Source organism: Myxine glutinosa, unplaced genomic scaffold (assembly GCF_964187855.1).
Source record: "Myxine glutinosa unplaced genomic scaffold, kmMyxGlut1.1 SCAFFOLD_1835, whole genome shotgun sequence".
Taxonomy (NCBI): domain Eukaryota; kingdom Metazoa; phylum Chordata; class Myxini; order Myxiniformes; family Myxinidae; genus Myxine; species Myxine glutinosa.
In genome coordinates this window covers 39,755-53,911 of record NW_027617930.1, presented here as the reverse complement: position 1 = coordinate 53,911, position 14,157 = coordinate 39,755, and the positions used below count along the sequence as shown (strand labels likewise).

At 44.0% G+C, this 14,157-nt stretch overlaps 1 protein-coding gene across 1 annotated transcript in view; it reads right to left on the bottom strand.

Annotated features, from left to right (window-relative positions):
- Positions 1–14,157, bottom strand: part of DDB1 (damage specific DNA binding protein 1) — a gene marked incomplete at its 3' end in the record, with an annotated part of 66,304 nt that overhangs the window by 35,532 nt on the left and 16,615 nt on the right. Inside the window, 1 exon segment of the mRNA XM_078769260.1 lies at positions 11,858–12,079. Coding sequence (XP_078625386.1) covers positions 11,858–12,079 — 222 coding nt within the window.

The window sequence follows — 14,157 nt, the reverse complement described above, 5'->3', positions numbered from 1 at the left end:
CTCCCCCCTCTTCTCCCTCACGTTTATACACGGAATGCCGGGTACTTCCCCCCCCTCTTCTCCCCTCCCTCCTCTTCTCCCTCACGTTTATACACGGAATGCCGGGTACTTCCTCCCCCTCTTCTCCCCTCCCCCCTCTTCTCCCCTACCCCCTCCCCCTCTTCTCCCCTCCCCCCTCTCCTCCCCTCCCCCCCCTCTCCTCCCCTCCCCCCCGTTCCCCTCCCCTCCTCTTCCCCCTCCCCTCCCCTCCCCCGCCCGGCAATGCCGGGTACTTCTGCTAGTTGATGAATAATGCGGTCTTTGGTAAGACCATGGAGAACGTGAGGAAAAGACAAAATATCAGACTAGCAACATCCTGGGAACAAGCATCAAAATTAATTAATAGACCGAGTTTTACTCGAGCTGAGGTCTTCACTGAGAACTTTTGTGCGATCCATTTGATTAAAGAGAGTATTGAAATGGACAAACCTATTTATATTGGAACATCAATTCTTGATTTATCAAAGTCATTAATGTATGATTACTTTTATAATAACTTGAGGAAGAAATATCAAAATGATGTTAATCTACTTTATATGGATACAGATAGTTTTATTTTGAAAATTAATACTGATGATGTTTATTCAGACATGAAAGAGGACATTAATATCTATGATACAAGTAATTACAGTCCAGAGAGTGAGTTGTTCTCTTCTAAAAATAAAAAGGTGATTGGAAAGTTCAAGGATGAATTAGGAGGATATGTTATGAGTGAATTTGTGGGATTGAGGTCAAAGGCTTATGCTTATAAATACATTGTGAATAACGTTGAAAAGACTGATAAGAAGTTAAAAGGTGTAAAGAAAAATGTTATTAAAGAAACAATAAACTTTAAGGATTATTATAACTGTTTAACAACAAAGAAAGAAGAGTTTAGAAAGATTAATGGAATAAGAAGTTATAAACATCAATTATATACAGAAGAGATAAATAAGAAAGCATTAGGAGCTTTTGATGATAAGAGGTTTATTTTAGAAAATGGAATTGATAGTCTCCCTTATGGTTATATAAGTATATAAGTGATAAGATATATAAGTGATAAGATATATATAAGTGATAAGATATATATAAGTGATAAGATATATATAAGTGATAAGATATACATAAGTGATAAGATATATATAAGTGATAAGATATATATAAGTGAGAAGATATATATAAGTGATAAGATATATATAAGTGATAAGATATATATAAGTGAGAAGATATATATAAGTGATAAGATATATATAAGTGATAAGATATATATAAGTGATAAGATATATATAAGTGATAAGATATATATAAGTGATAAGATATATATCAGTGATAAGATATATATAAGTGATAAGATATACATAAGTGATAAGATATATATAAGTGAGAAGATATATATAAGTGATAAGATATATATAAGTGATAAGATATATATAAAAAAAAAAAACAAAAAAAAAACCACCTTTAGAGGCCATTTTTCCCCGCAAAGCGGGGGTTGGCCTTTTTCGGGAACCGTGGTTGTTGTTGTTTTTCGGTCCCCTTTTTGAAGCAATGTTTTACGGCCGGATGCCCTTCCTGACGCCAACCCTTTTTGCCGCCTTTAACGACAAACAGGGAAATTACCAGTGAACTGGTACTCAATTAGCCGACCTCGGAAGGATGACAGGCTGAGTCAACCCCCCTGGTGTTAATTTGGCGATTGACCGGGATTCGAACCCAGGATCCTAGGATCCTAAGCCGGCACCCTAGCCGCTAGCCCAACACCAGGGATAAGATATATATAAGTGATAAGATAATGGGGTTAGGGATTTTAAGGGCCTACCGCCGCCTTTTTTATGAATATATAAATGATAGAACCAAGTATCAACCAGACTAAAGAGTGGAGATGTAATCAACCTTGGTATATAAATGGAAAACATAAGGAATGTGAAAAATATCAAATAAGACTTTTGAAAAGGCAACTGGTAAAAAAAGTTCACAAAACAAATAAGAGAATTAATTTCAATACTGGTGAGTTGGGTAAAAAAGATGGAAATATTTTTGAGTGGATGGAAAACTTTTATGGTTGTCAGGAAAATATATACTTTAATTTAAAAATGGTGTGTGGCACAGGAGGCGCTCAGACAAGAACATTGAGGGAGATTTATCATTTTATTTTAGCTCAGTTAAAATATCTTGATAAAGAACCAAACTCAAACATATACTTTGTTAAGGTATTAGATGGTGATGGAAGTGGTAAGAGAATTAAATTATTTCCTACGCATAAACAAATATTTGTAGGATCGTTGTTTCAGTGGTCTACTAAACAACAATGATCATTGATAGTAAGAGTAAAAGGCCCATAAGACCAAGGGGGGAAGGAATAGAGGTGTTAAGGGGAAATGAAGAAAAGTGATGGTGAGAGGAAAATTTACATGTAAGTGAATGGAGATTTGGGGCTGTCCCAGGAACAACATTTATCATCTACTTTTAGGTATGCTATTAGCCAATTGATTAAGAAATTATTTTATGATTATTATTTATTGATTTTAATTACGCAATTAATCAATCAATTATTGTACACCTCTCCTTCCCAATACCGTCTCGATGTGCTGCATGGCGGTATTGCGGGGCACCTAAGGCGGACCAGCAATGCCACGCTGGGGGATGTTATTTATTTATTTGGCAAGGGGGTGGTGTACTTTGAATGTATCTGCACTTGTTTTAGTTTTACATGTATTTGCTCTTCAATTCGTTTTCTCCACAACTGCTTGAGCGATTGACACAAAACTTTCAACATAGTGTCTACTCATGGCAAATTGTTTAACAAAGTTGTATGATTGGATAGAAAATGTAGCTGGTGTACCAAAAAGTCTGTTTTCTATTGACATGGGTTGCAGGGTGTTTCAAATATTTAAGAATAAGATTATCTTAAACCGATAATTATTAATGTCTCCAGAGGTTGCCGAAGATGCTCTCACTATCCAGTTCGTGTATTAACTCTTTGAGGACCACGTGCCAGCTAGTGTATTAACCACAAGCAGTGTAAAAATAATGAAGGTACTAATTTGAACCAAGGATCGGTACTTTCATTGTGCAAAATTAATCAAGGTACCAATTTGAACCAAGGATCGGTACTTTGATTGTGTAAAATGTACTAAGGTACCAATATGAACTGAGGTTGTTCTGCAATATCTTTGCCGTTAAGAATTATGATTTCTGGTAGTATTGTTTCGGATATGGGGTGAGCACGCTGGTATGTACGAGAGGGTAGGTCAGACCCGCCACTCAACCTCCAATCCTGAAGCTGCCAGCCACAAATAAGTTTGCGGCCCAGCACGGAAAGGGGTGGGAAATGAGGACCATGAGGACCATGGAGTGTCGATGTGATGCCGGGAGAGGTGCAGCGCACCTATAATGTAGCTTAGAGGAAAGGTGTCAGGTGCAAATCAGTGCCTCACCCACTTAGGGTCAGAGGGTAATCATGATAGCTCTTTAGCGTCATGGAAGCTCTTTGTGCATCCAAATTAGACAATTAGGTGTTTGGAGAGATAGCAAGGAAAGATCATGTAAGTTCGTATGGAGCAGCAGTGCCCTGAATACTAAAGCATAATATTAATGTTATTACAAAACAAAACTAATGAGAACAATATCCCCCATCCCCAAGGGGTTTTTCGTCCGAGAACAAACACCGTGTTTACATTTATAAATAATTTATTGTGGTGTTTTGTGGTGCACTCCAAAAATATTATAAACCACAAACACATATGGATACCTTTTGAAACAGTCGCTACTGCTGTTTAACATGACACTGAAAGGGAGGGAAACCGGGGTGTTCTCAGTTATCAAGCAGCTAGCTAGTGCTTGCCAAGCCAGCCTTTCCTTATCAATGTTTTTGAATGGAGTGCTTGTTTGCTTAAGCCACTTGGCAAGCGCTCCACAAGAATCTTGGGAGCAAAACACACTCCTGAGCCCAGATATACAGTAATCTATATACCCCAAAGAAGATAGAGAGGATAATAACATGACCTTTCCTGCCGCTCCTGCACAGAGTGGGTGTACTAGTATAATGAAATATGGAATATTTAAAGTGTGCTATCATTACTACGATTTCTTAGATTGACTGGTTTGGGGCAGTTTCCATCAGATGATTACAAAGTGTTCTTTTCTGGTCACGAAACCTGTCAAATAAATGGAATGGCAGTCATTTGCAATAAGAGGAAAGTAGGTCTTCTACCGACTCCTCTCTGGCCTTGCCCCCCCCCAGCTCTTTCTGGGCTCTGTCCCCCAAATATTCCGACAGGTCGCACAAGATCTGCCTGCAACCCTCTTATGGTTAAACTGTCAAAATCAAGACTCTCTGCTCACCTTCACTCCTTCATTCCTCTTTTCTCCTGCCTCTGGAACAAACTCCCTCACTCTCTTCAATCCCACTCCACCCTCCAGGTCTTTAAAACAGCTGTTCACCACCATCTCTTATCTTCCCCCATCCAAAACCTTGATCTTTTCTACACCCGCTAATTTCACCCCAAATCCACTTTTTTGAAATTCCAACTTCTGTCCTGGAAGTCCTTGGTGTCCTTGTGTTTTATACTTCTCCCACCCCCCCATTCCCACGCCTCCTCCCCCCAAGCCCTCTCCCTCCCACACATCTCCCTGCTCTCAAATGTTATGTTTGTGTGCTTCCCCCTCTCTCCCCATCTTGTCTTCCGCTCCATCTTTTTATATACCTTGTTTGTATGGTTGATTTGTTTGTGAAATAAATGTTAGCACATTCACGAGCGTCGATTCAGTATACACAAAAAAAAAAAAAAAAAAAAAATGGTTCGGTGGATGTGCGGAGTATCGTTGAGAGAGAGAGGAAGACAAATGATGAATTGCGAAACACAACAACAACATGCATTTTAAGGCAATTTTCCCTGCAAGAGCGGGGGTTAGCCTTGCGGTCCCCATGACAATCTTCTCCATCTTCCCCTATTTTCTGCATCTCTCCTTGTTAACCCCCTGGCCCGCATTTCTTCTTCCACCATCTTTGGCCAAGTCTTTCTCGGTCTTCCCCGTCCTCTACTTCCTTCTCCATTCATTTCCATCACTCTTCTCAACCAGTCACTTTCATCCTTCCTCAACACATGACCAAACCATCTCAACCTGTTCCTCTTCACAACATCAATCACAGGCTCTGTTCCCATCATTTTTCGCAATTCATCATTTGTCTTCCTCTCTCTCAACGATACTCCGCACATCCATCGAACCATTCGCATTTCCACCCTTTCCAACCTTCGTTGCTGCTCTACGTTCATTGCCCATGTCTCGCTCCCATAAATCATAACACTTCTCACACATGCAGCATCCACCTTTCCCTTCAGCTTCAACGACACTCCCCTCCTCATCAGCATGCCACTCAGTTCCCGAAACTTCTTCCATGCACATCTCACTCCAGCAACCGTTGCCGAGTCTGATCCACCTTCTCCATTCAGCATGTCTCCGAGGTAGCAAAATGTTTTCACACCTTCCAACTTCATGCCGTCTCCAAGATCCAACTCAACATTTCCTCCATGTGCAGCTCCCTCTGTGCACACCTTACATTTGAATGTAGCTGCCACACTGGTTAATGACCCTCTCAGACCACTACATTTTTGATGAACCCACTCAGCGCACATTGTACATTGAATGGAGTTCACTCCGACACCCTTCCTGCACACAGCACAGGGCCACTTCCCAGTTCTTTCCACCTCACCACATGCTTGCCATCACCTTCGTCTTTCCGATATTCACCTTCAGACCTTTTGTCTCCATACATTCCTTCCACTTGTTCATCTTTTCCTTCAGTCCATCCATACTTTCCGCAATCAACACCAGATCATCTGCATACAACAACTCCCACGGTAAACCCTCCTTTACGTTCTGAGCCAGCACCTCCATCACAGCTACAAATAGTAGTGGAATTAGTACCGACCCCTGATGCACTCCCACCTTCACCTCAAACTCACCACTGTTCCCGTCCTTCGTCCTTACAGCTGTGCGCGCTCTTTTGTACATTGCCATCACGACTCTGATCAAGCATTCCTCCACTCCAAACTTCTTCATTGCCCATGTCAATACTTTGCGTGGAACCCTATCGAATGCTTTCTCCAGATCAACAAACCCAAGAAACAACTTCTTCCTCTTCTCCATGTACTTCTCCTGCAAATGCCTCACAATAAAAAGCACGTCTGTTGTTCCTCTTCTTGGCATAAATCCAAACTGCATTTCGTCGATCTTCACTTTCTTCCTTATCCTCCTCTCCAACACCCTTTCCTATACCTTCATTCCATGCTCCAATAACTTTATCGCTCGGTACGAGCCACACTCCAGAGGGTCACCTTTCCCCTTGTATAGAGGGACAAGGGTACTCAGTTCCCAATGCACTGGAATGCGGCCTTCTTTCACCACCAGATTACAGATCTCTGTCATTCTCTTCACACCCCAACTTCCTGCTGCCTTCAACATATCTCCCACAACTCCCGTCGGCCCTCCCGCTTTTCTACTCTTCATTGCTTTTATCGCTTCCTCAACTTCCTTCTCAGTTATCTTCTCTGCCGGTCCTAAAACTGGGATACTCTCTATGTTGCCATCCCATTCATTCTCTGTATTTAACAGCATTTCCATATATCTTTTCCATCTTCCTTTAATTCCATCTGGGTCCACAACGATTTGTCCCACTTCATCCTTCAAGCAACTCACCCCCATCACATCACACCTCTCTTTCGCTATCTGCTTTGCAATCCTGAATACTGCTCTCTGACCCTCTTCTGAATCCAAGCGTTCTCCGAACATTTTCCTACATGCCTCCTGCGCCTTTGCTGCCTCTTTCTTTGCAGCCTTCTTGGCTGCCTTATAACTTTCATGCTCTGCTGTTTCTGCTCCCGTACCTTTCGCCTTCTGCCACTCCTTGAACTTCATCCTCTTCTCGTCAATCCTCTTTCCAACTTCATCATCCCACCACCATGTTTCCGAGTGCCTCGGTGGTCCTTTTGTCCATCCACATACCTCACCAACGGCTCCCAACAGATGAGCTTTCATTGACATCCAACCACTTTCAGCTCAACCACATCATCCTCTACCCTACTCAGCCTCTCTTTTAATGCCTCCCTTACTGTCACCTCTTTCAACCTCCACACCTTCATTCTCGGTTGGTACTTCACCCGCCGAGCTCTCCTCGCACCTTTCACCCTTATGTCGCAGACAACCAAGTGGTGCTGTGAAACAGCCTCCTCCACCGGGATCACCTTTGTGTCCCGGAGGTGCCCCCTATCTCGCCTACGCACCATCAGGTAGTCAACGGTTGTCGTCGACCCACCTGACGTGTATGTAACAAGCTTATTATCCTCTTTCTGGAACTGAGTATTACAAATCAACAAATCAGCTCCATCAGCAAACTCCAAAATCCTTTCACCTTCTTCATTTCTCACACCATATCCGTAACCCCCAGGAACTCCCTCAAAACCATCCATACTCCTTCCCACATGTCCATTTAGGTCTCCTCCTACCACAACAACTTCCTCATCTTTCACGTTTTCCATCAGCTTCTCTATCACACACCAGAACTTGTCCTTCTCTTCATCGCTCCGACCAACCTGCGGAGCATATACCGAGATGACGTTCACCAAGCACTTTCCAATCATCATTTTCACCATCATCAACCTATCACTCACTCTAGTCACACTCACCACACTGTCTACACACTCCTCAGAAAACAGGACACCAACACCATTCACGCCCTCCAGGCACCCTTGCCACACAAACTTGTATTTCTGTCCCTGCCTACCCTTCACCATTCTCACACCACTTCCCTTCCATCTCGTCTCTTGCACACAACATATGTCCACTCTTCTTCTGACCAATACTTCCACCACTTCTCCTGATCTCCCTGTCATTGTCCCTACATTCCATGTCCCAAACCTCAGAAAGCGATCTCCACTTCGGGCTGTACCCTGCCCATATGTAGTTGTAATTGTCATGGTTCTCTTTTTGAGGCAATGTTTTTTATGGCCGGATGCCCTTCCTGACGCCAACCCTCTTAGTCGTCTCTTATGACACGCAGGGATACGGTGTACCTATTCTAATCCAGGGTACACACTGGGAAACGTTAAAAACATGGAAATTCTGGGGGGGGGGGGGGGGGGGAAGGGGGAAGGGGGGGGGGGGGAAGGGGGTGGGGGGGCATCACGGCTGCGGGGGCCCCGTCAGCACCACGCCACGTTTGCCCGGTCAGCACCACGGTGGTCCGGTCAGCACCACACCACGTTTGCCAGCACCATGGCGGCCCGGTCAGCACCACACCACGTTTGCCCTGTCAGCACCACGTCAGCCCGGTCAGCACCACACCGCGTTTGCCCGGTCAGCACCACGGCGGCCCGGTCAGCACCACACCACGTTTGCCCGGTCAGCACCAAGGCGGCCCGGTCAGCACCACACCACGTTTGCCCGGTCAGCACCAAGGCAGCCCGGTCAGCACCACACCACGTTTGCCCGGTCAGCACCACACCATGTTTGCCTGGTCAGCACCACACCACGTTTGTCCAGTCAGCACCATGTCAGCCCGGTCAGCACCACACCACGTTTCCCCAGTCAGCACCACGGCGGCCCGATCAGCACCACACCATGTTTGCCCGGTCAGCACCACACCACGTTTGCCCGGTCAGCACCACACCACGTCAGCCCGGTCAGGCCCACACCACGTTTGCCCGGTCAGCACCACGGCGGCCCGGTCAGCACCACACCCTTGGAAAGGACTTCGATGCTGACGCTGCTTCCAATGGTGTACGTCACAGCGAGGATCGTTACCTTTCCATCCAGTGGATCTATCCCTGGGGTCGGGGAAGGTCTCGTTTCACGCATCGCTGCAGTCGTGAAGCTAAACATCGAATATGATGTGAGCCTGACACAAATATCACGCTTACTTGTTCAAAGACAAAATGTCGATTCAAATCGAGTCACTTCGAGCCTCCGACACAGAGACGTCAAAAGAAATGACGCGACGTCGGCAGAACGCACAACATTCGAACTAGCAAGTTTCGTTACTACGTTAATCGAATGCGAAATGAATGATGATGATGAATTGCGAAAGATGATGGGAATAGAGCCTGTGATTGATGCTGTGAAGAGGAACAGGTTGCGATGGTTTGGTCATGTGTTGAGGAAGGATGAATGTGACTGGTTGAGAAGAGTGATGGAAATGAATGTAGAAGGAAGTAGAGGACGGGGAAGACCGAGAAAGACTTGGCTAAAGGTGGTGGAAGAAGAAATGCGGGCAAGGGGGTTAACAAGGAGAATGAATGAATGAATGAATGAATGATCGTTTTAAGGCCATTTTCCCCGCTAGAGCGGGGGTTGGCCTTGCGGGCCCTATGACAATCATGGTTCCCTGTTTGAGGCAATGTTTTTATGGCCGGATGCCCTTCCTGACGCCAACCCTTAGTCACCTCTTACGATGCGCAGGGATACGGTGTACGTATTCTAAACCGGGGTCCACAAACCGGGATCATTCATCCCAGAAAGCTGGTACTCAATTTGCCGACCTCGGAAGGATGACAGGCTGAGTCACCCCCCTGGTGTTAATTCAGCGATCGACCGGGATTCGAACCCAGGATCCTAGGATCCCAAGCCGGCACCCTAACCGCTAAGCCAACACCAGGCTGGGGTTAACAAGGAGAGATGCAGAAAGTAGGGCAAAATGGAGAAGATTGTCAAGGGGACCGCAAGGGTAACCCCCTGCTCTAGCAGGGAAAATGGCCTTAAAATGCATGTTGGTGTTGTTGTTGTTGTTATTGCAAGCTTGGGTTAAGACAGCACTGGTCATCAGGATTTTACAATGACTTAGATCTCCAGGGAAAAGCCAATGTCATCGAAACGAGTGGCGTGCGAGTGGTGGATTGCAGAGTAGACATGCACAGTCTTACAAACTAGAAATTTATTAAAAAGAAAGGATGTGGGCATGAGAAGCACCTATTGACAGATCCAGTGGACTAAGACAAACGATGAAGGACAATAAATAATAAATAAATAAAACCTTAAACAATAAAAACTGCCTTTCTATGGGCGCAGCCACACACTCGCACACAAAACAGGACAGAATTTTTTTAATTATAAAATGCTCTCGAAGAAACAGCATAAAAAGGATAGCAAAGCAGGCAAAACAAAGCCTCCACAACTGAAGAACAGAGCTCTGGCACCAACAGATGTCCCCAGCAAAAGAGAAAGAATGCCACAACTCAGGTCCTCAAAATAGTGCTCTATTCCCACCTCCCAAATCCTCTTGCCCCTCATGTGACTTGGACAGTGCCTTACTGCCACCAGCGCAATCAGGACAAGGGTCACAGCTCCAGCTAATTGTGGCGCTTCACCTCGTCAGCGGGTCTGGCCAATAACATGCCACATTCTTGCAGCATTCGGAGGGTCCTCCCAAGGGCACTGCCCGAGGTGACGACATTGACGGCACCGGAAGTGACATCACAACTTCGGACCAGCGCCGATGCCGTAGGGGGTGGGGGAGGAGGGAGCCAACTTTGTGCCACATGCTGGGGGAAATTATTTATTGCTGTCACGAGGGTCCCTTCACCTTCCCTTACCTGGCCCTCACTGCCAGTTCAGACAAAACAGACAGATGGTGTGACACCCTTAACCTAGCTAACTTCTCCACTACACACAACACCACCTTCCAAAGGCATACAAAAATAGAAAGATGTAACCTAACACAAAGTCCTTGTTAAAGATAAAAATGAACTAGAATGGCACGCAATAGAGAGCATACCTCCGCCAGGCTGAACAGTTTACGTTTTATCCCACTTTTAAGCCAGATCTGGATCCGGACCTGAACCAAGAATCTAATCGGCCTGTTCTTGTCATTTACGCAACTCATCCACCACGTTTTGTCATAAGTCGTCCACAACTTTTTGAGACATTGTGATAAAAAAAAAAAAATCGGTTTTGGCCCCATCACTCAATGGTGAAGATTCATGTAAAAAAATTAATTCTCATATCCACATCCAGATTCAGAAGTTCACCAAAATCGAATTATAATCATCCTTGTCACGCACCCATCCTGTCCACCAAATTACATCCGAACCTGTCCAGAACTTGAAATATTGCGCTGTGTATCGGTTTTAGACCTATCACTCAATGGTAAAGAATCATTTAAAAATTCTCTGATCCGAATCCAGATTCAGATCTTCACCAAAATATAATCAATTCTACCTTGTCACACACCCAACCTCTCCACCTAGTTTCGTCCAAATCCGTCCACTACTTTTTGAGATATCTTCTTCACAGTAAAACAGACAGACAAACAGACAGGGGTGAAAACATAACCCCAAGCTACCTTTGATGTGGAGGTTACTATCCTACATAAGCATATGGTCCATGCTAAGGCCATAACAAACCATTGAATTGATTGTACTTTAACCAATCAATCCTAACTACTATAGGTAAGGATCTTGCATGTGACTGTTGTTTCACATCATTGGGTTAAATAGTCGAATTTAGTAAATATTTACCTGATTATTTCACGTTTTACATATCACAACCTAATTAAGGCATCTTATAGGTAGGCGATTACAGCAGGGCAATACCCAAGCCCCAAACCTCCAATCATCTAAGTTGAACCATACAGTGTGGCTGATTTTAAAAATATTGCCTGGGACAAAATGTGTTCGCACAAGTATTTCAAAAAATACAAAACTATGTGAAAAACATTTTCATTTTATCTCACAACTGCAGTGCGAAAGACTTTTCCATGAACCTTGATCGAAGGAAAAAAAAAAGAATAAAGGTGTTGTTTACAGAGGGAATAATGAGAAAACAAGGACATCACCCCAAATCTCACCTGGTATACAAAGCAGATAGTGGGGACCTGACAGCCATATAGAAACTTCACGTCGATGACGATAAGTTCCTCAAGGCGAATGTTAAATGCCTTAAGCTCACGGTTGTCCCTGTCCAACGGAATGACCTTGAAAAGGCCATCGTAGAGACGCAGTCCAATCATGCGGCATTCCGGGTCAATTATTCCAATGATACCTGTCTCTGAGGGCCGGCCGATGCGGTCCTGTACACAGTCAGGCAGGGATATAAATTCAATATTCATTTTTATAAGGTACCAAACTACATCGTTGGGAAAACAATTATTTCATTTTCAAAATATTGCAACAGATCTCGTTAAGTGAGGACATGAGAGGTCAATCAATGTATTGTGAATTATGGATGGATGTCATTGCTAATGACTTTAAAATTGAGAAGCATTACTTCTGGAACACACAAGCCAATACCAACAGCATTGTACTAGTTGATTCCATAATAAATAGATTTACAAAATTATTTTCCCTCCACAAAATATTTCAAAGGGAGAAAACTTTTGTTCCATTGGCACCAGGAAACCCACCAAGCACTGGGAAAAATATGTGACTAGCCAGAAACTAAATAGAAAAGGGCAGTTTTTTTTCTTAACTTTGCTTTATTCACACAGCTCCACTGCCATCAAACATATGGGATGTGTGTCGGGATTTATGGTTTATGAATTAAAAAGTGGTGGTGTTGGCTTAGCGGTTAGGGTGCCGGCTTGGGATCCAAGGATCCTGGGTTCGAATCCCGGTCGATCGCTGAATTTAACGCCAGGGGGGTTGACTCAGCCTGTCATCCTTATGGGGTCGGCAAATTGAGGACCAGCTTGCTGGGATGAATGATCCCGGCATGTACCCCGAATTAGAATAGGTACACCGTATCCCTGCGCATCGTAAGAGCATGACCAAGGGTTGGCGTCAGGAAGGGCATCCGGCCACAAAAACATTGCCTCAAACAGGGAACCATGATTGTCATGGGCCCACAAGGCTAACCCCCGCTCTAGCGGGGAAAATGGCCTTAAAACGATCATTCATTCATTCATTCAATTAAAAAACAGACATTGGCAAAACTTCCAAAGTCAACGCAATTGTTCTCAGCCCGTCTGTCAGTGTCTGCCTTCAAAGTCATGTCATTTCTGCTCTTTCATGATGCTTCATGCTTGTGTTTAAAGCAGGTGGGGGGAACATTTTCTACTTGGGGGGCCATAACTATTGTGTAACTTATTCGGGCCTGCGTGTACATATACAGTGCATTCAGAAAGTATTCAGACCCATTCACTTTTTTCACATTTTGTTATATTGCAGGCTTATACTGAAATCGTTTAAATTCATTTTTTCCCTCATCAATCTACACTCAATACTCAATAATGACAAAGATAAAACAGAATTTTAGAAAGTTTTGCAAATTTATTAAAAAGAAAAAACTAAAATATCATATTGACATAAGTATTCATACCCTTTGCCATGACACTTGAAATTTAGCTCAGGTGCCTCCCATTTCCCTTGATCATCTTTGAGATGTTTCTACACTTTGATTGGAGTCCACCTGTGGTAAATTCAATTGATTGGACATGATTTGGAAAGGCACACACCTGTCCATATAAGATCTCACAGCTGACAATGCATATCAGAGCAAAAACCAAGCCATGAGGTCGAAGGAACTGCCTGCAGAGCTCAGAGACAGGAATGTGTCGAGGCACAGATCTGGGGAAGCCGAAAAAAATGTCTGCTCCGTTTAAGGTTCCCAAGAGCACAGTGGCCTCCATAATTCTTAAATGGAAGAAGTTTCGAACAACCAGGACTCCTTCTAGAGCTGGCTGCCCGGTCAAACTGAGCAATCGGGGGAGAAGGGCCTTGGTAAGAGAGGTAACCAAGAACCCGATGGTCACTCTGGCTGAGCTCCAGAGATCCTGTGTGGAGATGGGAGAAACTTCAAGAAGGACAACCATCACTGCAACACTCCACCGATCTGGGCTTTATGGCAGAGTGGCCAGACAGAAGCCAAACAACAGTTCAATCTTGGTTTCATCAGACCACAGAATCTTGTTTCTCACAGTCTGAGAGTCCTTTAGGTGTTTTTTTGCAAACTCCAAGTGGGCTTTCATGTGTCTTTCACTGAAGAGAGGCTGTACATGTGTACATTTGTACACATGCCTGTATAGTTTATGTTGCTTCTAATTGTATCGAGCTGACAGACTAAAGATCCAAGATGGCTGCCATGATCCTATTTATTGTCAGTTTAAAGTCCAGACACATTCACATCGAATGCATTATTCATCAAAACTAC